Raw genomic sequence first — 25996 nt, 5'->3', positions numbered from 1 at the left:
CAACGCGTATCATATTTTAGCTGCTGATGAGGACGATGATGATGTGGGGGTGGCGAAATGGGGGAAAATGTGTCTGAGTGCCTGACTCGTAGTTTCAGATTTTTTATAGCTATTTTTCGGGGGTCTAAACATTGCCTTTTCGTGGAATAATGTCACTATGATTTTTTACACTTATTCTCTTGGATAAAGAGCTTTGGACTTACAGTGTAACAAAATATTTTACTGGAATTTTCTTAGCATATTATAAATGAAAATGCTAAAAAATCCATTAACAAAAATGTGTAGTTGTAAAATATGAATAAGAGTCATACTAAATAAACACATTTTTTTCTCGCTTTCAACTTTTAATATTTATTTTTCTTGAAGTCTCTGAAAAGCCGTCATCACTGCTTTTCAGGTGTTTGTGCTAATGCGACTGTGAGATGATATATGACCACCACGCACGGTGACACAAATCAACATGTTAAATAGACTGTGAGTGCACCTCCGCCCACTCGAACCCTTTGGCTAGGTGTTATTTCTGGCACTCCTACAGCCTCCAATAGCTATTCACCTTGGGGTTCTCCTCCCGCGGAAGTTCCTGATATTTCTCGCCAGGCTTGCAAAGGGCTGGATATTTGGTATCAGAGCCCGACTGACAGCCTATGGCTTTCTCGCGGTAGATGGGCCACTCTGGAATATAGTTGCTGGCATAATTGCAGGCCAGCAAAAATTGAGGATGACCCGCGGGCTTCTCGAATCTCACGGCGGCACAGCCTACGAAAGTGTTGTTGTCACGGGCCATGACGGCAAAATTCCTAATAGAACTGGTTAGGGAAAAATAATATTAATAAGGGAACATAAACCAACTAAAAACCAAACGCACTCTCCCAGTTTTCCCTTGGGAAAACGCTGCAACTGCTCCTTCGTGATATTGGCACTCTGGTTCCACCAGCCTCCAATGGACTCCTTTATCAGACACTCATCCGTGTGATTTCCCTCTCCCTGCAGCAGGGTTATGTTAATAGAGGCTAAATTCTGACCAGAGTTGTGGAAATCAGGGGTATTGTGACAAGGATCGTGCTGCAGAACACACTGCTTCACATTCAGTGTGGCCAGATCCTCCAGTTCGGCATTCCACTGCAGTGTGGCCATGCGATCGGGTTGAGGTAAGTTCGTGACCTTACCAGCAGCAAGGACATTTCGAAGAGCATTATGCTCATCCAAGATCAGATCATGCAAACCACTGAGATTGACCAACTGGGCGTCGGCAGGACACTGTTTGCTAAACTCCTAAGGAAAATAATAATAAGACTCTTCATGGTCTTCCACTTATTAAAGAAAGTAGGGGAACTTACTCCTTTGTTTCTGCAGGCAATGTGCTTTTTCAGAACATTACACAAACTACTTTGACAGTAGTCCGTGGGCGTGGCAGTTGTGTTATCCTGGCAGTATACAACCTGAAGCAATCCAAAAAGGATGAGGGTGACTACGAATACGCTCGACATGCTGCTGCTGATTCAGTCTTTGACTGCTCGTTTTGTCAGCCAAGCTCACCCATTTTATACTGCCCAGCAATATCGGGGACAACTGTTTCCCAATCGGGCCACTTGCCACAGCTGTTTTTGCCCCTGCAACTTGATTCAAACTGAAACTGGGGCTAAGCCGGGCCAACACAAACACAGCTAGCCGTCCGTAAATGGCAAAGTTAAGAGCTGCTTGCCAAATGGGATGACACCTGCTTCGATCCTATCAATGCCAGGTGCAAAGGCCCTCCTACAGCCATCCAACCCCCGCCGACTTATGCCACTTGACATATTATCCCACTTGGCATCCCAACCAAAAACAGAAAGAAAAAAAAGGTAAAGAAAACTAAGAAATAGAAGCCAAATGAAAACGAATGCTTAAATCCAAAAAATTCCTTTCATAGTGCAATTTAAACTGCAAACATACAAAAAGAAATGGAGAGGAGTGGGCATCCATTCATGGCAAGACCAAGAAAAACATAGAAGGCAAAAGGAAAATGAGAATTCGAGAGAAAAAACCAGAGGGAAATGCCGCCATGTCCTTGTCGTTCATTTTCTACCTCAATTGAAATAGTTTTCTCCTCGGCTGCGAAATTGTTTGCTGTTGCTGCAACAGTTTTTCACTTTCATTATGGGGCAGAAGATTACGAGGGTGGCTTCAGAATATGTCTGAAAGTACTCATATTTTAATGAAAGACTTGCAGGTAGACAGTAGAGGCAGTGTTCTTAGATATTTTTTTATGATATGTATTCTTTTTGTGAAAAACTATTTGATAAATGTATAAAAAATATTTTCAAAATGTATCGCTTTGTAAATTTCATAAAAGCAGGAGTTTAATATATTCTAAAGATACTAATATTACTATTGCTTTCGATCCCCTTATAGTATCTTACCGTTTTTGAAACAGAACAAAAGATTAGCACTAAAATCTTCTGTGATCACACGATAATATGTACTCACTGATGTTTTATCCTTTATGCAGTATTGTCAACAAACCCACATTTAAATTTTAAGCCTTATGTTACCGAAATTGTGAAACTAAAATGCTCGCATATTTTCCTGAAATCCTTCGAGCAGACTCAAGTGGCATTTTCGCATCAAAAATTAAGTAGGACTGCCAACTGGTGAAGCAACTCTTGCCACATAATAACTCATTCTCTTTCACCGAGCCCGTCTTCTTTAGCCCCTTTCTCCGCTTTCTCTGTCCGCCCTCTGTTCCCCTTTCTCCGCTCTAAATATCCGGGTGTTTTTGTGTGCAACACGCAATGACAGTTCACAGCAGACAAAAGTAAGCCAAGTCCAAGTCCAAGAGTAAAAAGTGAAGAGCTGGGAGGAGGCTTTGGTCCAGATAACAGCAAAAGATTTCAGTCTTTTTGTAAACACATTTAACCATTATTATTTATTATTGCCATAGTCATTGTTGTGCCTGTAGCTGGGCAATTTCATTTCATGCTTTAGAGGGTACAAGAAACTGGAGAGCCAAAGAAAAGGCGACACACTTGAGGTGGGGAAAGTTCAACGATGGGTTGGGAAAACCAGGCAGGCTGGAGAAAGAGAAGGAAAAAAGAAAAACAGGCTAAGGTCAGCGGCTAGAGTTACCCAGTTAACTACAGGGGGAAATCCAGGGGGGGGATTGCAAGGAATCAGGTGAGCTGGTCAGGTAAAAGGCATCGGCTTACACTTGCTTTTCACTTAATTGGATTTGCCTTGGCAGCGTCTCCTTAGCCCGGCTAATAATTGCAGCTTGTAATTATTTCCAGACCCCCTTGGCCAGCTACAAGGGATTAGTGATAGGGATAGGTACAGGGATGGGAATGCACTTGCAAAATGTCAATTGGAAATTAAAACTTTCCCCGGCTTAACTTGAGCCCCTAAAATAAGGAGGAAAAACTTTCGTGTGTAAGCGCGAGACAATTTCAACTTGCTTTAATTTCCTCGCTCGCTGAAAATTTATTCACCCGTCCTTCGATCGGGTTTTTCTTTTGATTGGCATTGGGTGTGAGCAGGAAATTGAAATTCTCACACATTCGCGCTCACACATTAGGGCGGGAAGTTCGTGTAAAAAGAGCACTTGCCTTTGGCACTTTGGCAGTACATATTTGCATATTTTAAGTAAAAATTTAAGTGTTAAGGATGGAGGAAAGCTCTTCAAAATTTTCTGAGAGAATGAGTGTGCGGCACGTCAATAAAACAATGACAATGTCATTTACTCGCCAGAGTCACAGACAAAGTCTGCAGTGCTCAGTTCTTCAGTTCCTCCAGTTCCAGAGTCCTCACAAACTGCAAACTGTCACTTAAAATGCCCCACTCAAGTCGAGTCAACTCAATTCGTTTGTCCCATCGACGGGACTTGTCGGAGGCCCCAGTTTATGTCACGCATTATTAACACACGCCCCATCGGACGGGTTGCAGTGCAACGTGGCGTATGCGCAACGAAAGTTCTGAGACAGTCAGTGCGACTCGGACTGGCTGCCAAGTCGTGAGCTGATTGCTAAACGCACTGCCAACGACTGCACTCGGAGAAGTGCTTTAGATTTGAGATGAGATTGGGTTATGGCACTGCATCAAGTATTCATGTAAATGTCTAGTTTAGAAAGAGTTTCGCCATAAAGAACAAATTATCAATCATAGAGAGTTGCACTTGGAGAGATGTTTAAGAGGGTCTATATGGAACTATGACATTTAGTGCTGGAATAAAATATAATTAAAGTGATATACAACAAAATATGAAAATCTATCATATCTGTTCTATGAATGAACATATTTATAGTCCTTTCTTACTTAATAACTAACTTATGGATGTCAATATTTTGTATTCTTCTAAGTGCTAAGATATTATAATATTTTTGGATATTTTAAGTGCCTTGGAGGAATATTTAAGAATCAAGAATATAAATTAAGATTGAAACAATAGTGTATATTTTATAAATGATGACAGCAAATTATTTAACAGAAAGATGTGTCCATATTTCTTTAAAATAAAAAATGTCTTAACTGAATTTGCTTCCTAAACTTGTTCTGTAAATTTTAGTGATTTGAAATGTTTTCGGACAAACTTGGCATTTTTTCGCTCAGTGCGAATATCTGGGTATGTGTGGTTGAGATTTGTTTTCTCACACAAGAAAAAGAGGAATCAGCAGTTGAAGCAATTGGAGGAGCAGCAAAAATATTGTCCTCGCCTTGCCCGTATTTACGTTTCATTTTTTGTTTTTCCTGCCTCTTCCCTCTACCCACCCCCCTCCCCTCACCCTACCCCTCCCTGCTTTTCCGACTTTCCACCTTTTTTTGCACAACTGATTTCGTTGTCCTCCTGCGCTTATGCAATGCTTTTTGGCACGTTTCGCAATGCCCGGAACGTGTTGGTAGTTGGCCATGTGTGGCTGTGTGCGTGTGTATCTGTGTGTGTTTAACGGCTCCCAGTGTGTCTCTTTGTGTGCGTGCGTGTTTGTGGCATGCAGCTGTGCGGCACTTGCACTAATGAAAAAGTCCTGTGGTCGGTCCTTCCCACTTTGGTGGCACTTTTTGGTCAAATTCCCCACAGATTCTTTGACCAGGTGGGAAAAGGGAAAGGCTCCTTAGCAGCGCAACGAGTTCCGTTTCTTATCGAGCGGGTCTGCTAATGAAGCATCTCTCAGGAGCCCTGCTCCATCAGCCCTCGAGGTATCCACTTAGGTTCCGCCATAGGGTCTCATTTCCCCGTCTCTCTGGAGTGTTCCTCAAAAAAATTACGTTCAAGGTCACTGGCTCCTGGTTTCTGCCAGTCTTGTCAAGCATATTGATGTCATTATCCTGCCTAGGCAACAACAATAGCCCCAGCATTAGCCTAGACAATGTCGGTTTTCCTCTCGGAAAATTCCCGCCCTCCCCGGTTTCCCGTTCACCGAATGCAATCGAGGGAAACGAGGGAGACAGACACGCATCGCGGTATTTGCCACAAGCTTTTCTCCGAATGCTTGTAGTCATTCCGGGACATTAACAGTCGGAAAAAATATTCTTCTTCACTTCATAAAAACTGATAATATATGGGGTAATATTATTCTTATAGGGTTTATCAGAATCTTCGCTTTAGAATTATTACTGTCCATAGCTAAATTGACAGGAAAACTCATAGCCTAGATCTTTACTAGAATAAAGATTAACATGATAGTTATAAAGCACTTATAATCTTCTTCGAGCCTAGTTTCCTATACATACTTTCATAATATCCAAGAACGAGCATTTATAATAGATGGTAAAATTAAATATACTGATAAGTTTTGTCGAATAATAAAATAATTTTTCAGACTATTTCTTTACTCATTCAATTACTTATTAACTGGTAATAGATATATCTTTAACTAACTCTAATATTAACATTTCAAAAGAAATAGTTCATAGAGTTGTGTTTCGTTTACCACTATCAGAGAATTTCGTTATAAAATCAAATTTATTTTATTACCTTATTATTATGTATATAATGACTTGTTATCATAACAATAATATATTTTTTTAAGTGCACTAAAACACACATTCCCAGCAATCACCCCAAAAAACACAATCCCCTGGCAAAGAGTGCCAGCATGATGTCGACGTTGTCGTTGTTTCGATGTTGTCGCCGCGGTTTTTGGGGCCCCCCCCTCGTAAGCCCCCCTCCCGACGCCACTGTCTGCTGTGATTTCTTGCCAACTGATTTTGTGATATTCACAGGAACAGCACCACTTGGGTGGTTCAGGGGGAGGTATATGGCCTAGGTGGTTGGGGACCTGGGAGTCTGCTCATTAAATACGCTTTGACAATCGCAGTGCTACGCTCTGCTTATCTGATTGTGGACCAGACAGTGATGGGCCTGCCGTATAGTACCTCCTGGTTATTTCAGACCCCGCCGCTGGGTAACATGTGTGCCACCCTAATTAGCCGCTTGATCTTTAAATTCGTATCCACTATGCGACACCATGTGGCGAGGGGGAGTGAATAAATACAAGTTTATTTATATAAGCCAGCCATAAACAAGTTGATGGCGCAATGTTGAGCTCCCCCTCTGCATTTTCGCATAATTGTTATGTTGATTGCGAATTTCCAACGCAGCGAAAGTAAATTCCCCGAATGCTTGCTAAACAACACTGATGATGGCCAAATGGGGTGGACCAGAGGTGCGGCTGGGGTGGCTCGAAAAACTCGAGACGCACTTTTGACATGCAAATTTTATGCAATTTTTATGTGCTCGTTGGTGGGACGCAAAAGGGGGCCAAATGTCAAGTGTTGTTTAACCCCTTGGCGACGATGTTGTTCGTTGTTTCCGTCGCAGCTGCAATTTAATGTCGCCCCCCACTTTCCCCGCCGCTGCCTGTTGTAATTAATATAATTTCTGTTTTCATACGCATAAATTTGGAAACATTTTTCCTCTGCGTGCTGCGTGACTTTTAACGAGTGCTTGAGGGCGTTTTGTACTGCAATTTGAGCTGCAATTTTTCACACTTGACAACTGACCAATGCAACCGCCTTTCCCATTTTCCCCGCACTCTCACTTTCTGTTCTTTCATTGCTGCACTTTTTTCGTGAGCCGGAAAAGCCTTGGCAGCAACTAATTAAGAAAATATTTGCCAAGCTCTCTCGGCTGAGAGAAATTGGGTTGCTGCTGGGATTGGGACAAGAAGGTCACTTAGAAAAAATGGGGGTAAACAAATTGATTAACACAAAATCTATTGATAAATAAAGTGTTTTAAAAAATATATAAACTATTTAAATATATGGGTTTTTGTATGGTCTTAGATTTTCTTGAGCTTATATAATAATTTAAATTATAAAAAATTGTATGTAACATAACCTAACTGTCAATAAAACATTACAATTTTTCTAAAAAATATGTAATATAAATATTATTTACAATAACTGGAAATGAATATATACTTTCTTCCCTTCAATATAATGTTTGGAGCACTAAAAATGTTGTTAAACTACATAAATATTATTTTAATGCCAAGAAAATATTTCTTAAAGTGTAAAAAGGATATAGCCAAGCAGGCAGCCGGGCGAGCAATTGCCGCATTCCGTCTGCTGAGACCTGCTGCAGTTTGTATTGGTCGGGGAAAAGGCATTGGGATTGGTACACTTCTTGCACAGGATGTGCTGGCCCAGTACAATTCTCGAGAATCAACATCTTTCGGAATGGCAACATTAACTGAAGCAGAAAATTCGGCCACAACAAAATGAAATTTCTTCCAGGCTCTAACCAAAGCAATAAAGCAACCAATTGCGAACTCAAAAATCGAGAGAAGTGTTTCCTTAAGTAGAAAATAGTTTGATTTGTAGTTTCCAACGACAAGTTGGCTGAACTATCCGCAGATTAAAGACAAACCCTTTTGGAACTTGGCCAGAACCGCAAAGGACAAAAGTTTTCCGCAAAGTTTTCCTCAAAGCTAATGTACCCCAATGGGATTCCCCTTTCCAGAGTTTTTGGCCGCGGCCTCCATCGCTGCACCTCAGTTTACTCATCTTCCTTTGCCTCCACCAACCTTTCGACCTTCTCACCTCTTTTCCCCACCCTCTTTGGCAATCTTCAACTGGGTCAGGTGGGTTGGCCCAGGTGCGATTGCCCATGTGCAGATTGGGGAAAAACTGGACCCCAGATTGTTTTACCTTGATGTAATATTGATGTAGAGATCTTAAAAAAATATGGCATTATCGTGAAAGAGGATTTCAACCCTTCCGTTTTATGTAGTATATTATTTATACAAGAATACTTTCCTTCAAGAGGCTTAACTTCTTAAGAGGGATTTTATTTTTTTGGAATAAGTTGTATCTTTCAAGAAACCGTAATTGTTATATTATTACTGGGATACCCTTCTTACTTCATTTTAGAATCAACCTTTTAAAGGTTTTTTTTTATATTTTCTTTAAACAGATTATAGTGTGCTTAAAAAAAACATGATATAATAAATGTTCTCAATTTTATTTTCAGTTCAAAAACACCAAATAATGTCCTAGTACATTTTTTCTGAGTGCATCTTCCTGCTCGGACATCATCATCTAAAATCTGAAGATGAGCTGCGCCTGATGGACATTGTTCATCAACTCAGAAATGCATTTCCTTTCACTCGGTCCAGAAAAGGCCTCGAAAGTTCTCAGCCCGGTTAAGTTATTCAAAGGCGGGGACCAAAAATGAAGCCATAGTCAAGGTCTCTGGTCAGGGGGTCTTATTTGGACGGAGGCTCCTCCTTTGTGGAACATATTTTAAGGGGACCAGCTCGCCATGTTCATGCAAATTGAAGTGCGTGGATGGGGATAATGATATACACCATCACCAGCGATTGGGGCGTGTTTTTTGGAATGGGATGGATGGGATGGTTGCTAAATTCCCGGGGTGGTTTGGCCATGGCGTCAGTGTAAACAAACCTGCCACATGCAGCGCCACAAAAATTAATATTTGTATTAATAAAACCGTCGAAGGGAGATGGCAGCAGATGTGCGGTCGTAAGTGTTTACATAACATGTTTTGGATCCCAACACATTTAGTCGAGCAAACCAACTCCGAGGGGTGGAATGGGGATGGTAAATGGTAAATGGTAGGGATTCTGTGTGGCGAGCAAAGATAAAACGAGATACGTGCCAAACACCAAAACGCTTAAAATAGATTCCGAAACTTAAGCCATATAGCCGCCCCCTTTCGACGGCCAAAACATTGACCAAAAGAGGGATCGAAATCGCGCAGAAAGCGCCTGCAATTGAAGTCGTGCAGCGTACAATTCAATTAACGAAGTTTGCTCTCTTTTTTCCCCTGTCTACTACTATTTTTTTAAATTCCCATTGCGTTGGCGGTGACGTCTCAATTTTTAGCCACCGCCAACACCGCAGGCCAAAAAGGCAAAAGCGATTGGAATGTCCGTGCCGCATTTAAAAGTCAGGGGAACAAAAAGGGTAAAGATCTCTAGGAAAAATGCTCCAAACAGTGGGCATTAAGTAGGAGATTTTATTTTAGGAATTTGTATTTTAGCTTGGAGATTATTATTATAATAATACTCCTAATTCTAGTCTTGCAAAGTCAACTCTCTTAAAAAATAACTCTAAAACTATTCTTTGTGTCCATAATTTGTTTTAAATTTTCTGAATATTATTAGCTCCGGATGTTGTTCCCAATTATAAAAAATTAAATTCCAAAACTTCCTTAGTTATTGACATAAATGGTATTTTTTCCGTTTCTGCCAAACTTTGTGCATACGAAACCGCTCATTTGTTTTCTGTGGCTAAAATTTCGCACTGCAAACTTTTGCCAAAAAAGAGGAAGCAGCACGAACAAAAGCCGAGCGGCTTAAGTTGTTCATTTTTTGCCCACTTGCCGCACTCATTGCACCCATTGTGTGGCACTTCTCTTTCGCTGTTCTTTCAGCTACCCTCACTTTCGCACTCCTTAGCACCCACACCCTGGCATCCCGACACCACCCACTTTCCACCCACAACCTTGCGAATCCAATGCCACCCACCGCAATCACTCAGCCCACCAAACAACCCAGCATTCACTTGGCATTGCACTCTGGAATGGCGCCCCTGAAATGGGTATTCATGGGGTGTATAGTGTGTAGGAATTAAGAGCGAAAAGTCCAGATTCATTTTCAATATATGCAAATATAAGAAAGAGGGTCTAATAGGCTTATACAAAACGAATTTATACCACACAATGTTATCAAAAATGTTCTGGTAAAATATACATATTTGAGTATTTGAAAAAAATTGTATCCTGAATAAATATTCTAATTATAGCAGATTGAAAATCTACTTAAACCGTTCTAAAAATAGAGAACATTTTATATAATCGTATTAGCTACACATTAACATAGATATTAATATATGAAAATATAATTTCCCACGCATGTTTATGGCCATAAATCTTTTTATGAGAAAATAAACAGTTTCAACTTTTTTTTTGCTTGGTAAACAAAAACTTTTTAATGGTAATTCCAAAGTCGAGGCTTCAGAATAATCTGTTTGTCTTTTGTTTCGCTGGATTTTTTGTTGTTTCTCTGTGCATTCTACTTCAACCAATTCGCTGGAGCGAGTGTGAAATGGCATTGAAGGGAAATAAAACTTCACACCATTACCGACACCTTCTCATTCCACATCCCGCAGGATTGCTGCTGCTTAGCTATGAATGAAGTGCAATTAAGTGGATGTCGAAGGGAGTTTATAGTGGCTCACTGAGCAGAAGAACCAATGTGGATACCAGAAAGGAGGTACCAAAAAAAAGATATATATCATTTTTGGTTTGAGCAAAATTGAGGCAAATGGAAGCATATCATTTATCTTATTGAATTTGTATAATGAAATTTTTAAAAATATGATCTCAATGATATATATGATTTTTTTCTGTGCCGCAACGGAAGTAACAGTAAACATCTTCTGAATATTGATGAGTGTCCTGGAAATAGATATTGAATTTTTCGTTTGAGTGATTGAATTCTCAAGAGCCCGTTGGAGTGGGCACATATGTGGGGGCTGCCAAGTGGGTTTGTTTAAGTTCCTCGGACCTAATGAAGTCGCTCTAGTTGCAGTTGTCATGCCAGCTTATTTAAATAACTCAATTCCCGCCAACATGCTGAACAATCCAAAACGCTGCCACATATTTTAGTCGCTAATTAAGAGCAGCAGTGCAACTTCAGCTGCAATTGCACAGTTGCATAGTTGCAACTGCAGTCACGACAACTCGAGCTGCAGGCCAGGCAAATATTATTAAAATAAACTAGGACCGGACTCCCTTCTCACTCTTGGTCCAACAACTTTGTTGAACTCAGCCAAACAGTGCGTTATAAAAGTGTGCACTTAAAGGGTATTTAACTGTGGAAAGCCACATTGGAAGTGAGGAAATTAAGTCCTTCGGTTGAGGGGTTTTAACTTACTTGATGTTTTATATAAAAAGAGTGTAGCAAAAATAAATTTTAAACAAATTGTATACATTTAGTTGGGTTACTAGGTAACTTTTTATAACTTTTTAAAATACACATGTTTTAAATCCCATATAAATTAAAGAAATATATTAAAATACCAGCTTGCAATGCAGTAAGCTTTATTATTATATCATTTTTATAGGCAAAACATATTATAGAATTTTTTAGAGGTATTTTTAAAGTTGCTCTTCTTACCATTTGACTTCTTTTTACCAGACAATAATATCCTGCAACGTTGTATTTTAGTCAAGACATGTTTTTCTTTTTCTGTGGCCTTTTGCCGGAATAGTTGGAAAAGTTTAATGAGCCACTATGCTGGTCCGCTTCGTGCGAAAAACTGTCAAACATTGGGTAGCTGGCAAAAGTTGCACACACTATAATACACACATGTCTGCCACGCCCACACACTTAGTGGGCTGTCTTGGTAATGGCTTTTGGTCGGAAGAAAGTGGAAGAGAGTAGTGAAAGCGGGACGGGTCGAGGTGGCCGAGACAAAAGGCAAAGCAAAAATTTGCGGCTACAAGTTCATTTATCATTTTGCTTGAGTAATTGAAATTTCAACGTCGCCGGGCGAAGAGCAGAGTGGGGCAATCTGGAGAAGGCTAGGTGGTTCAGGGTGGTTTAGGGTGGCCCAGGGTGGCTCTGAGGAGGTGCAGGAGCAGCATCCCAGGGACTGGGAACCAGAAACCAAGTGGAGTCGGAGCCAATACATTAGACGCTTCCGCCGATGCTGCCGCCTGTCCGGACACATCTTTCGCTTTGAACTTAATGGATATGAAATACATAAAAAATGTATACATACTTCCCGACACCAGAGACTTCCTCTATAAGCATCGCACATGCAAAAAGGGAACCTCGCTCAAAGTCACCAAAAATGGCGAACGGAAATTCATTCAATGAGTCCCGCTTCTCTTCCTTTTTTTTTTTAAATCGATTGGGGATTACTTTCGGGGCATCGCTTTTCATTTTTACCTCGCTTCACATATTTATTTTTGGGCCCCTGGATCTGGATTATCCCTCGGCTCGGTCGGTTCTTAAAGCTCTTTGGGGCGTTTGCTTACGCATCGCCGCACAAATGATTTATAAGTTAGACAAAGGGCAAAAATTGAGGCAAGGCCTTCCATCGCCTTCCATGGCCTTCCATAGCTTTTCCACCTTTTGCCACCCCCCGGGCTGGCTGGCTGACACAAAAATGAAATCATTTGACCATAAACATTGAACTAAATTCAAAATCAATTTAGCGTAATAATAAAAGCCAGCCGGGCTCGAAGGGACGTTGTCCTAGAAGTCTGCTGTTGGCAATTATGTCAACAATTGACTTCAATTGCTGTTGAATGGCACAATGCCATAAGGAAAACATAATGAAAAACTGATATTCGTGATGATTTTCAAGTGCTTCGTTAGGATTAAATAGGCAATAAATAAGATACACATTTGTTCAACACTTATTGGCAGAAATGATTAAGCGGATACCCTTGGCAACGGATATACCGAAACACAAAAACTTGAGGGAAAAGTTAGAAAAGCTTAAGCAAAGCCAACTAAGAAACTGCTAAGTAAACTTCTTCTTGGGCAAAATGTGTTTTTATTTTTGCGACTCGCAGTCTGTTGACTTTAAAGTTGCAAAACTTTCGACGCTGCGATATGCATATAGTAAGGGCCCCATAAAGATGCCATGAAAGTCCTGGCCAACTCCGCCGACAAATAGCCATAAATAAGTGCCCATGGCTTCTTCGCTGTGTGTTGTGTGTGCTACCTATTGGCCATTGTTGCCCCAGAATGGCGACAACTGCAGCAGTCCGATTTGGCCTGGCCCAGAGCTTATTTATGCCACCAGTCTCAGTCCGGTTCGAAGAAGCCAAGAAAAAATGGGTAAAAAAAATGGAAAAAACGGTGGCCAAAAGTCAAGTGAATTTCCTCAGCACACAGACACAGAAAGCCATGAAATGTAGTTTGTTATGAATTTCTGCTACATCCTTTTCTCGGTTTTGGTTTGGGTTTGGCTTTTTCCCCAATTTCCCCTTTTGTATTTTTGGTATTTTTGGTTGCCAGAGAAGCGGGTCGCAAACACATCCGTAAACAATTTGTTCATGCTCCTATTCGCTTTTATTTTTCTCAGCTTTTTGTTGCCGCTACCCGATAAGCAGAATAAAGAAATGAACAGGGGTAGAATTGAAAATAGGCAACCCTATTACAAGGGATACAAATGGCAGCCCCACAAAAACAATTCAAATGAACTGCCAACCCAAAAGGGCGAAACACGAGGAGCCCTGGAATTTTTCAAGTTTTTCAAGCGCACTCTGCCCATTTAAAAAAAAAAGGGTTAAAAAGGGGCAATCAACGCTCTGGGTGGCAATTGGTAAGAAAAGGGTTTAAATGGAGCGTGAGCAAGTGGTTTCAGTATCTTGGTTGAGTTATGGCATATCGTTAATCAGTGGGCGATTATGATCCACCGGGTGGTCCATTGATTCTTTAATCTGCAAACAATTGTGATTATTATTATTCACTTCCGAAGACCACCCATTGCCCTCAAGTTATTTAATTGGATTTGCAAGTGCCAAAATTAAATTGAACAAAGCTTACCTTTTAATTAGGCAAACTATTCGGTAGCCGTAATAATACTTGCGTACTTCAGTTTTGCAAATCCATATTATTAGACATTTCATTGATATGTTATCCTTTTAGTATCGCTATGAAATTTAATTGCTAGATTAATTTGGGCAGGCAAATGTACATTCCTCTGGAATTTGATATAATGATGGTCATTTAGGCACACTTTAGAATACTAAGCCCTGGGTTATTGGATTTAAAAATAAATAACTGTACATATGAATCCATGAGATAACTAGAATTGTTTTGGAATTTAGCTTGTTATTAAGCTCTTTAATTTGATTTGTTTTATAAAACCAATAATTAAATAGCCATCACAACAATTTAAGTGTAATTAAAACATGCTGTATTGGTATATCCATTTTTTTAATGCTTTAAAATCATTTGTTTTATAATTGACTAGATTATATATATATCACTGCAATGTAACATATATCTTGATTACAAATCACTGTTTAAAATTACCTTCCAAAAGAAGTGAATTGGAAGGGAAACAGTAAATAATTGCATTAAGCTGTTGCTGTAAGTTGGAGGAAAATGGGGTGCTATGGGTGGGGGAAGATGTTTAGTCTAACTTGGCCAATTCCCGCTGGCGTTGGTGTGAGTGAGCCTTTCTTTTTCCGCGCTTGTGTGCATCTGTGTGTGGGAGCCTTTGCCTGTGTCAACGTAATTTCTCCCTGACTTTCTTTGCTCCACTTCAGCTCTCATTCTTGTTTGCCATTTCATTTCCATATGCACAAAGCAAATAGGCAAACAATTTCAAGGGGGTGGTGGCATAAAAGGGGGAAAATCGGGAAAACTGGGTGGAGTGGGGTGTTGGGTGAATGTTAATACAGACCCGATACAGTTTGGCCACCCATTTCATTGGTGGTTGTCTTGGTAGCGGGGCTGTGGCATCTTGACAGCCAACAACTCACTGCTCAGTGACACGTGTGAAATGTTATGTTCTGCGGGTTCAGGGGGCAGCAGTCGAGCGAGGGGTTTCCCGGGGTCGAATCCAAGTTTTTTGACACATACAAGGGGCGAACGATGGCAAATTGGAAAGTCAAGCCGGAGTTGACAGGATTTGCGCGCAAAACGATTTACCCGGGAAATATAGCGAATAATACAGAGAGAACCATTTGTCCTCTCTATCAATGCTAACAATTTTCTGTGGCTATTTTAAAAAATGTATATCCCTATGCTATTATATATCTTTACAAGGTAAATAAAAGGTAGCATACTTTTTCCACACACACAAAGCTTTTTTATAAGTAGGAACTGAATTTTTAATAAATGGTTTAAGTTACTAAAATTGTTATGCTTTCATTTTAATGTTAATGGTATATTAAAGTATTTGATTACTAAAATGATTCAACTAACATGCAGTACATTATGTAAAATAAATCACATTTAAAAAGAATGTATATTTTTCCCCAGTGTATTTATGTATATACATATTGTGCATTTTGCGTGTAAGCGAGTTGAACAGGAAAAGGAAAAGGAATTGGAGCAGGAGCCTTTGGAGCCGCCGCAGCAGGATAATCGACTGCCTGTCATTGTGTTTACACTAAATTTCAATTAAATTTTGAGGCCTCCTTTGACAACTGACAGAACATGGAAATCGTGGGCCCATCGGAAAGGGAATATTCAAGTATATATTTAGAGGGATCAGCGCAAGGGAAACACAATTGCCGATGCCACTTGCCACTTTTTGGCAAACGACAACAAATCTCGGCCGAAACTTTAGAGGCAATCTTATGCGGGAAAGTGAAGCCACTTTTGCTTAGCGCTTCTCAACAACAAAATGCGGAAGGGGAAATGCTAAAAAAAAGTTGAGGGAAAATGCCAGCAATCCTCCAAAGTGGGCGGGGATTTGCCAACTGGATTTAAAATGGAAATTATTTGAAGAAAACCAATTCGGTTTATTACTTTGGGGCATACGCAGCTAAGTAAAACAAGAGCAGTCGACGGTAACGCTGCCAGCAACAATAACAAACAAAGGCAGAAACAAAAAAACAAAATACTCCAAAAAGCTACAACAATAACAATAACAAAAACAACTAAGGAACAACAAAAGCAAGCGACCATAAAAATTAATGCAATAAAAACACATGGCCAAAACGGCCAGGAGCCAAAGCCCAAACAAAGGACACAAACAATGAAAAGTTGGCTGCCAGAATGGCAAAGAAATAAAGCCAAATGGATGGAGAGTGTACACTATACAGGTATAGTGTTAGGATCGATAAGTTTTTGCTTACACAGCCCTCCAGAATTGAATGACAAACATATATGTCAGAGGCAGGAAAAGCATACATTTATAAAGATCATTCGAAAAGATGTGGTGTCTTGTCAGCATAAATTTAGATATATTTGATTATATACATATAAGGAAATGTTGAAAACTTTAGAGACTAATTTAAAACAAATGCTAAACATTGAAAGATACAATCTTACATCTTCAGAATGTTTATTAGATTAGATTCTAAATGTGTTTCTAAATTTAATACTACTTTTTAGCTGAAAAAGAGTAACTATTACTTTTGTAATTTAGTTAGATATTGACCCAAAAAATAAAAGAGATGACCGTGTACTTTCCATTTAATTTCCAGAACAGCCATTCTCCATAAAAGTCTGGTGATGTCAGGAGGAGCTTAAATAGGTTAGAGGGAACAAGGATATGGGCGAAAGGCAGGCTGCCAGGAGTCCTTGGCTTTTTCTTGCCCTTTTGCTCTTTGCAGGCGGCACGCAATTAAAAGGACTTGCGACTCATAAACATTGCGCTTGAGTGGATGGCCTGGTGGTTCGTCTGCCTCAGCACCACCCAACCACCCAAACCACCCATTGAGGCACCCCAACACCACCCACAACTGTTGCTTTTCGCCTGATAGAGCTCACAGTTTGCGGCTCATAAAGTCAGAGTCTCGGGCATAATTACACTTTTCAATTATGCATAATTATGTGTAGAAAGCAATTTGTGTGTGTTTGGAGCGCGTTTAAAATTTAAAGTGCAGTGACACCAGGCACCTCTCATCCTTAACCCCTGAACGAACAGCACTCCGCACTCCATAACCCTTAACCCCACATTCCTCATTCCTCATTGGAGCTGCTGTTATGCGATATGCCCTTAAAAACGACCCCAAGCGACCAGCAAGCGACCGCATTTGTTTGCTTTGGCTCCACGTTGGTCTCTCACTTTTTACACTTGGAGAAAATATTTTAAAAATTCAGAAAATAGCTAAAAATATATTTAAGAATTTTTCTTGATTATTTTAAGAGATATGGAATTTATAAGATAACCCATAATGAATACATACAACTTGTTTACCTTAAAATAAGAATGTCCTTTTTTATAAATTTCAACATAAGGGACTATAGTAATATAATGATAACTTTTTCGTTCATACATCAATATAGTGCGGACTTTAATTAAAAATTTATAATGATATTTATAGTCTATGGTTTTGAAAGACCATTATAATCGAATCAGTTTTTTCTCCGTGTGCCATCGCTTTCACTGCTCCTGCTGCGGTTGGCAGTGGCCATGTCAGAACAGCAGCACAGGACTGCAAGGACAACGCAGCAGGCAGAAACATAAATCAGGATTTTCGCAGCCCGAACCACAAATGTTTTTAAAAGGATTCAGCGCCCGGCGAGGCGGCAACAATAACAACCTTGAGCGGGTTTCTGGGCCTATATTGTATATGTGTATATATATATATATATTGCTGATAATCTTATGCATGCTTAAGCAGGCTATATGTATGCACCATATAGGGAGGGATCCTGTGGGGAAAATGGGAGGAGGTTTTGACTTACCCGTCAGGCAGCAGAAAAGTGCCGTCCACAGGGTCAACATTTTGCGATGACCCACTCGATTTGCGGTCTCTTTTTGGCGTTGCAGCTATACCTTTTCACTTTCTCTCCAATCCTCGATTTATTCTTTTTCCTAACACTTTTTAATGTTTGCTCTGTGTCCTATCAATTCGCACTTTGTTTGCTTTGCGAGCTTTGATCTATGGCAATTTCTGTGGGCAAGATATACTTTTGTTTTGATTTTCCTTATTCACACACAACACTTTTTTGTGTCTCTGCTTCTATTAGACCCTGTTACAGAGAGAATAATTATGGATTTAAATTTAGATTAATTTTTCATATATTTTGAAAGACAATGGGTTACTTAGAAACCGGAAGTTTTTCGCCTAAGATACTAAAATAATATTTTCAGAAGCCACTGATGATTCTGAAGTATCTAAACCTTTAAAATATGTTCTAGATTGTATCCAGTCGAATATTGTTTTAAAATAATTAGGTACACTTAAGTACAGTATTTATAAGTTTAAAAAATAAATATATTTTCCTAGGTAAGTCCCAATTTTTCTCTCTGCAGCTGAGCCTGCTTCCGTTTCTCTCTTTTCGTTTCGCGTGAATTAAACACTTGCAATGACATTTAAAACACTTAATATCAATGGCAGACAATTTAATCCTTTAACGTTCGTTTGTTGAACTTTTTCAGCATTGTCCTTGTTGTTTTTCGTCCTTATTGCTGGTGTTGTTGTTGTTGTTGTTGCTGCTGTTGCACTGCAGTTGCAATTGTATTTGCTCTTTTGGCTCGTCCTAGGCCGGAATAATATTTTTTGTTGCCCTGCTCGTTTCGCATTTCCATGAACAACTTTTTATTTTCTTTCCGCCTGGAACGTACCCAAAAAGAATTGATTTTCGTCTGGGGCTAAAGAGGCTTTAAGGGGAATTTCATTTGTCCTGTTCTCGTTGTTTTCCTCCGGTTTCTGCCCTTGCTGTTATGGAACATAAATTGATTAAATTTGTGTTTTTGTCGGGGCTGATAAGCCAGATTTTGATGTAGTGCCTGGTAAGTAAAATACATTTTTAACTAAAACTTGGCAAGAAAGCATTTTCTGCTTGTCTTTACCAAGGGGTTTTTAAAAAGAAGTCTCAGAATAATTTTCCTTTATTTAAGGACCTAAAATAGAAACTGTTTCCTCTCCTTGAACACTGAAAAGTTTACACTACAAATTAGAAAGACTGGGCTTTCGGGAAACGCCCAGGCCTTCTTGCTTTGAAAAACCTACTCACATCATACAATTAATTATGGTTAATGCATAAAGCAGAATCAGTTATTGACCAAAGTCGTTCTGAGCCGCTGGTCAGCTGCCCCTGCATATTTCATGGATACCAAAAACTTCGGTGGCATGTGTCCGGTTCCAAAAATAAATCCCCGCCTCTGGGGAACCCCAAATTATGAGGAGTTTGTGGAAAACTGTTCAAAGCCGTCACGCCTCTTTTCCACATATAACCGCCTGCGGCTATTTTCAGACCTGCTGCCATCCATTTACTTTGGCATCAATCAATTGCCCAGCCCAGGGGAGAAACTTTACTGCTACTTCGGCATTTCCCTCACATCTAATTTGTTAAACATTTGCTGGGGAATTGCCTTTTTCACACGCCCCTGGAAAACGGTATATGTTTTTCTCTGGAAAAATGTTCCCCTCCCTGTGTGAAATTAATTAAAACTTAATTAATTGCAAACTTCGCTGGGTTGAATGCGACAGACACACTAATGAGAAGCGGAAAGGGACCAAGGTCCGAGTTCAAATGCAGGGCTCATTCGACATTCAGAGAAAAAAATTATAGAATACAGTACACAGAAAAACATATACAAAAATTAAGAGAGTACTAAGTAAACCACATAAGCACCATTTTGTAACCATGCACTTTAAGTAAGAGGATGCCTGGATTCAATTCATAATCATAGGAATGATAATGACTACCCCTTACTTATCATGTTAGATATATGAAGAACAACATATTTCAGAAATTAATATATGTAGTTTTTAATCTGATTGTTTGAATAAAAAAGAATTTAATTTATAACACCGTAGGTAAATCACGTAAATAAAAAAAAGGGATTCAGAAAACTTATGTTTTTTTAAAACTATAATAAGGAGATTATTATTTAAAAGACTTTTAAATACAAGAAATTCTACATTTCGAAGACTCTTAGTCTTAGTAAATCATCTCTAATTTCTTTCCTTGCAGGATCCTCACTGTGTGACTTCAATCAGAAGTAGCTGCATCTGACATGTTGTCCCTCTCGTCTCGGAATTCTCCCTGAAATCCCTCCTAGAATCCATGGCCACTTGTCACTGTTGCTTCCGTAATGGAATTAGAGAGGGGCAGGGTGCTCGGGAATGTGGGCATCAGGAGGACAAGGCCCTGGGCAAGGACTCAGGACTCGGAGACGGAGTCTGAGACTCCTGCCAACGTCAGCAGTGTCTCTGAAAAGTGTTAACGCACTCAATTGCTCTTCATCTACCCATCTCTTTCTCGGCCAACTATGCCCGTCTCTTTCCAAGTGCCCTCCTGCCTCTCTTTCTAATTGTAAGCGTCTGCATTTTGCTACTCAGCTCGGGGGCAGTGTCTGCTCTAATGCTTAGTAACTGTGATTAGGAGGCAACTTTAGTTCCGGGTGGGTTTAATTTGCCACCCACTCGTACCCTTTTTCCCCGAGGGTAATCTTAGCCTTTGTTTCTGCCGTCGTTTCTGTGTCGGTTAATTCCTGCTGTATGAATATTTTATTGAGGAAGGTTTTCTCTTTTTATCGGCAACATGGGCATTATGTGCGAGAACAAAGAAAGGAAACATTTTAATTGTGTTTGGGTATGGCAGGCGGGATTCCACATAAGCTGGTGGCCTTAAAAGTTTGGTATATCCAAAACAATAGTGCTGCAAGAAAAGGAAAACGCTGAGAGGCCAAAGTACTTGACACTTGACAAAACTTTTCCATCAACAAATGCAGTTGCGACAAGTGAAAGTTTTCCTCAAGGAAACTTGATTTTCCCCAGAAGCCACAACATCTTATCATCTTTATCCTATAAGATGTGTGTATTTCCGTTCTTTCCCCAAGCGCACATTGCGCATACGCACTGTGATCAGTCTTTGGTAAATTTCCCTGCACATTTGTTTTCCATTAATATTTTATGTGTTTTCTATTAATTTTTGTCACATTCTTTTAGTGTTTCGCCAGGGGCCGCAATATTGGATTACACAAAAAAGTCTATTAACGCTCGATATTTGTGGCAGCGATTTCTGTTTTGACGCAGATCAAAGATTCATAGTTTTCCTCCGTTTTTTATTTGGTTTTTTTGTGTTCTTTTAATTTGTTAATTTGTATTTTGGGGTCTGGGCTCCCCTAGTTCGTCTAAATATAAAACAACTTAATTTGCTGCATGCTAATGAGACGGCCAAGGGGGCGGGGCTCGAGGTCGTTGTGTGGGCGTTTAACACTTTTATAATTTGTTTGCATTCCGATACTGGTGCTCCTGCTTTTATTCTGGTCTTTTGTCGCCTGCCACAGCTGACAAGCTGCTAACACGCACTGAATTTCGTTAGATTTCTTATTACTTTCTTTTTTTTTGGTATATAATTTTTGGAGACGAAGTCGTAAAATATTCGCGTGCCGAACGCTTTTTGACTTAGCAACAGCAACAAAACAACAACAGCAGCAATAACAGTAACTGGAACAACAAAAAGCGACAAAAGGTCATTCAATTTTCGACTGCCGGCAATGGGGCAATGAGGCTTTTCCTGCGTTTTCACACGTTTTCCAAAATTTACGACCCAATTGTGCCCGCTTTTCTTATCCGTTTGCACTCACACACATTTGCCCCGAGTCACAAAAACACAGCACACGCACACACACAGTTTGGTCCGGAAAATGTCGCGCCTCACGTATTTGGGCCTCACATTTCCATCAACTTTTTATTTGGTTTTTCCACGCGCTTTTCCGCGCCTTCGCCTTTCGTTCACCGTCGATGTCGCGCTGAAACTGAAACAGAAACTGAAACTGATTTCTGCCAGCAGTGGAGCACTTTTCCGGGGGGATTTTCCGAACTCGCCCGAACCTTTATCAGCGGCGATTCGGGTTTGTTGCCTTCGTATCGGGAAAATGTCGTGGAAAAGGGGGGTGGAAAATCGTGTGCCGAGTGAAACACTCCCGCTGAATTCGCCGTATTTTATCCATGTTTTCTCTTAGCTCTTAAGCAAAATGCTCTTTCAAGGTCTAACAATAAAATGTTTCAAATAGTTTTGGATATTTGCGATTATTTTGTTAGTGCCAACTTAACGACGCCATATTATGTTCTCCAGCCAAATTAAAGCTTGTTTTACGATTCTGTTTTTAAGGGGTTAAGTTGATTCTTATGGTGGGAACTTAAAAATGAAGTTATCCGAGTTCTAAACGCTGGGGAAATTAAATGGAAATGAAAGGTAATAATTTTGTTTATGCTTATGATGGTAGGAGTGAGTAATATATAAACGTATAACAAAAGTGCATATCATTTTTTAAGGGTTTTTTTAAAGAGGTATGTTATAACCCATTTGTAGTACGTTAATCCTAACATAGCTCTTGCTCAAAATGGACAGGGTTAATCCTTTGATGACTTGGAGGTTCATTTAAATTGCCAACTTTTCTCATACTAAGATACAACAAATATTAAGTTTTATTTTAATATTTTCTACATGAATTAAGCCCCATATAGTGTTTTTCTTAAGTCAAAGAGTGATAAGTCTTAAACATTACTGCTAGCTTAATATGTTGACTAGTTATTTATTTCTTTAAAACTTTAAAATTTTTAGAAATAAATAAAAAACATGTGAGTTTGTGAATATGCCCTTAATAAATTTTTACAAAATAACTTTACTTAATATAATATTAGTAGTATGGATTGTATTCTTGCCTTATTACTATTATGCTTTATTGGGGAGTTGATAAATGCTTAATCCTATATGAAATTTTAATTTCATAGTTAAGAACTTATTTTATAAATGGGAGGAAACATTACCTCAGACAATATCTTAAGCAAGACTGACAGCCTTAGGTCAGTGTCAAAGAGCAATTTTATAGAGCCGTAAAAAGAGCGCGCATGAACTGAGATATTCCAAGTTTCTCTTACATTCTCTTCCAGTTTTTTACGGCGAATTGGATAATGTGGCCAGAAGGCAGGGATTTCAATAAAATTCACTGGAGTTGGCACAAAAAGAGCTAATGACAATATAAATTCGCATGGCGTATGGAAATGCGGGGGATCTGGCCGTGGGACTTCCCGCTCTTTAAAGGAAAAGCGGAAACGGGATGATGAAAATCGGGGGAAAATGGCGGGGAAGCCAGGCAGCTGACAGCAGTTATCGCTGGAGCGAAAGGCAGTAATTAGCGTAAATTGAGTTGGTAAAAAGCGCAAGTGTTCAAAATCCACCCACCCACTTGTGACACACCCGCCCCATTCCCTCAAAGGGCCAAAACCCCCCCACCTCCTCCCCAACCCACTTTCAGATTGGGTTGTAGTTGTCCCTTGTTTTTGTGGTTGCTGCTGCCTCTGCTGCTGTTGTTGATTATGTGGCAATTAGTTGTCGCTTTTGTGGCAAGCCGCGCGACACTTTCAATCAGAGCATCTTATTCCGACAGCCGCATAATGCCCATCCAGGTGGGGCTTACTGAGCTAATTAAACAAGCCGATTACGGGCCGACATCCCGCTGACCTTGACCACCCACCGCCCACTCTAATTCCACCTGGGTAAAGTTTGCCACAACTCCTAACCGACTCGACCCCATAACATTTCTACGGTTATCAACTTTCTGCACATATTGTCAGAGGTGTTTAAAAGTCTGGGTCACTGGTGGGTTAAGTGGGCGTTGGTGCAAAACTGGGGGCGTGGCTTTAGTGTAATGAGCAGCATTCGGCACTTGCTCGGTATTAGAAACTTTACGAAAAGGCAAAAAACCAAAAGTTTCCAATTTAGTTGCACAGAAAATATTGTTGCAGAGATTGGTTTAACATTCAAGTAGGCGAATAAAAAATGCACTTTAAAATTTATTGAAAAATAAACTGTTCAGGAATTTATTGGCAATCATAGTTAACTTTAAAATTGAGGCAAACTTTCAAGTGAGCAGATATTAAATTTATTTTTAATTTAAACTTTTGCCATAGCAAAACTCTTTGAAAGATTTCTTAAATGATTAATGGCTTTGAGTGAAGTCAAATCTTTAGTTTTTCGAGAAAATGCTAAAGTTCTTTATTTTATTTTTGTTTCTGCTTAGATCTTTACTCATTTGGCATCTTACAAAACATTTCCCTTAGCTCAACAGCCCCGGGGCAAGTGCAGTTCATTTGCTGAACTAAAATTGTATGATTTATGAAAATGTTCTACGAATATTCCTGTTCTCTCCCCACGTTTAAATAGAAGGGTGTGATTCCGCCCACATTGTAATACAATCAGGATCTGGCTTGGAATTAAATCTGCTAACCGAGTTATAGCGCTTGAGGAGGGGAGAACTGGAGATTCTGTTCTGGGGCATTGTTGCATATTCAACAATTGCATCTGCAAACCGACGAAGTAATAACAAATGCAAATTTTAAGCTCAAGAATTTTCGTTAGCAAAAATTGTATACATTTTTTTTTTGGCAAGCTCATATTTTACTTATTTGTGCTTTTTGCCTTCGGCAACAGCAGGCAAAAGTGCAAATGAGTTTTGGCCGGCCCCTTTTCCCCTGACAATTGAATTTGTTTAAATTGTTGCCTGCTGAATTTCCGAGGGAGCTGCGGAATCGTAGCCATGCATCAGCAATCAGGAAAGGGGATATCCACTAAAACTTCAAGTAGAAACACATTGTCCTCCTCGCTGAGAGCCAATATAATCAAGCGGCAGCAGCTGGCAAAAAATGATGTGGCAAAGTGTGGGTATGTGCGGGATGCACTGAGAAAAAATCTAATTAATATAAAAATTTGTCAAATTAATTTTAAAAATGTTACAAACTTAAGTTATTGGATCCCAATTTGGATGTGTGATACCTCTATGAGTTTGTGTTTGAATTCTCGTATACTCTACATTAAAAGTTTTCTTTTTGACTTGGGTCGATTTTTTCGTAATTCCAATGGATGTCAGAATGGGGTCTCAAAACTGCACTTCCAGATTCCATAACTTTAGTTATTTAAGTCCGATTTAGACGTGGGATACCTCAATGAATTTGTGGCGAAATTCCCTAATATTCTACATTTAAAGTTTTCTTTCCGACGTGGGTCCAAATTTTAACCCATTTGCATGTTCGATTTTTTCGTAATTCCAATGGATGTCAGAATGGGGTCCCAAAACTGCACTTCCAGATTCCATAACTTTAGTTATTTAAGTCCGATTTAGACGTGGGATACCTCAATGAATTTGTGGCGAAATTCCCTAATATTCTACATTTAAAGTTTCCTTTTCGACGTGGGTCCAAATTTTAACCCATTTTCATGTTCGATTTTTCCGCATTCCAATGGCATTCCGAATGGGGTCCCAAAACTGCACTTCCAGATTCCATAACTTTAGTTATTTAAGTCCGATTTAGACGTGGGATACCTCAATGAATTTGTGGCGAAATTCCCTAATATTCTACGTTTAAAGTTTTCTTTTCGACGTGGGTCCAAATTTTAACCCATTTGCATGTTCGATTTTTTCGTAATTCCAATGGATGTCAGAATGGGGTCCCAAAACTGCACTTCCAGATTCCATAACTTTAGTTATTTAAGTCCGATTTAGACGTGGGATACCTCAATGAATTTGTGGCAAAATTCCCTAATATTCTACATTTAAAGTTTCCTTTTTGACGAGGGTCCAAATTTTAACCCATTTTCATGTTTGATTTTTCCGTAATTCCAATGGATGTCAGAATGGGGACCCTAAACTGCACTTCCAGATTCCATAATTTTAATAATTGGAGTCCGATTTTGACGTGTGATACCTCTATGAGTTTGCGGTTAAATTCTCTTATGTTCTACATCAAAAGTTTTCTTTTTGACGAGGGTCAAAATTTTAACCCATTTTCATGTTCGATTTTTTCGTAATTCCAATGGCTTTCAGAATGGGGACCCAAAACAGCACTTCCATATTCCATAACTTCAGTCATTGGAGTCCGATTTTCAGGTGTGATACC

General features: G+C 39.6%; 2 protein-coding genes across 6 annotated transcripts in view; both read right to left on the bottom strand.

Moving 5' to 3' along the window:
- The window catches only part of dpr10 (defective proboscis extension response 10), a 43037-nt gene extending 21181 nt beyond the window's left edge, over positions 1-21856 (bottom strand). For 2 of the 5 annotated variants that reach the window (XM_017079305.4, XM_036815756.3), the window contains exons 1-2: positions 21685-21850; positions 17829-18037 (exon numbers count right to left, since the gene is read on the bottom strand). In XM_017079305.4, coding sequence (XP_016934794.3) covers positions 17829-17868 — 40 coding nt within the window. In that variant the 5' untranslated portion in view covers positions 17869-18037; positions 21685-21850. Of the gene's footprint in view, positions 1-17828; positions 18117-21684 lie in introns of all 5 variants that reach the window. The other 3 variants (XM_036815753.3, XM_036815754.3, XM_070995951.1) reach the window with 3 other exon arrangements.
- On the bottom strand, positions 330-1521 carry LOC108013435 (antigen 5 like allergen Cul n 1). Its single transcript, XM_017079306.4, has 3 exons — positions 1338-1521; positions 866-1272; positions 330-806 (listed from the first exon to the last, which is right to left on the bottom strand). The coding sequence occupies exons 1-3, from the start codon at positions 1485-1487 to the stop codon at positions 530-532; spliced, it is 834 nt and encodes a 277-aa protein (XP_016934795.3). The 5' UTR covers positions 1488-1521; the 3' UTR covers positions 330-529.
- Positions 21857-25996: the final 4140 nt, after the last annotated feature.

This window comes from Drosophila suzukii, chromosome 3 (genome assembly GCF_043229965.1).
Source record: "Drosophila suzukii chromosome 3, CBGP_Dsuzu_IsoJpt1.0, whole genome shotgun sequence".
Classification (NCBI taxonomy): domain Eukaryota; kingdom Metazoa; phylum Arthropoda; class Insecta; order Diptera; family Drosophilidae; genus Drosophila; species Drosophila suzukii.
The sequence above is the reverse complement of the archived record's forward strand: the minus strand, read 5'-3'. Positions and strand labels throughout refer to the sequence as shown.

Coding starts and splice junctions, on each gene's coding strand:
- LOC108013435 (XM_017079306.4), bottom strand. CDS start 1,487: ATGTCGAGCGTATTCGTAGTCACCCTCATCCTTTTTGGATTGCTTCAG. Junction 1,273..1,337: donor TTGCCTGCAGAAACAAAGGA/GTAAGTTCCCCT, acceptor TATTTTCCTTAG/GAGTTTAGCAAACAGTGTCC. Junction 807..865: donor CCCAAGGGAAAACTGGGAGA/GTGCGTTTGGTT, acceptor TTCCCTAACCAG/TTCTATTAGGAATTTTGCCG.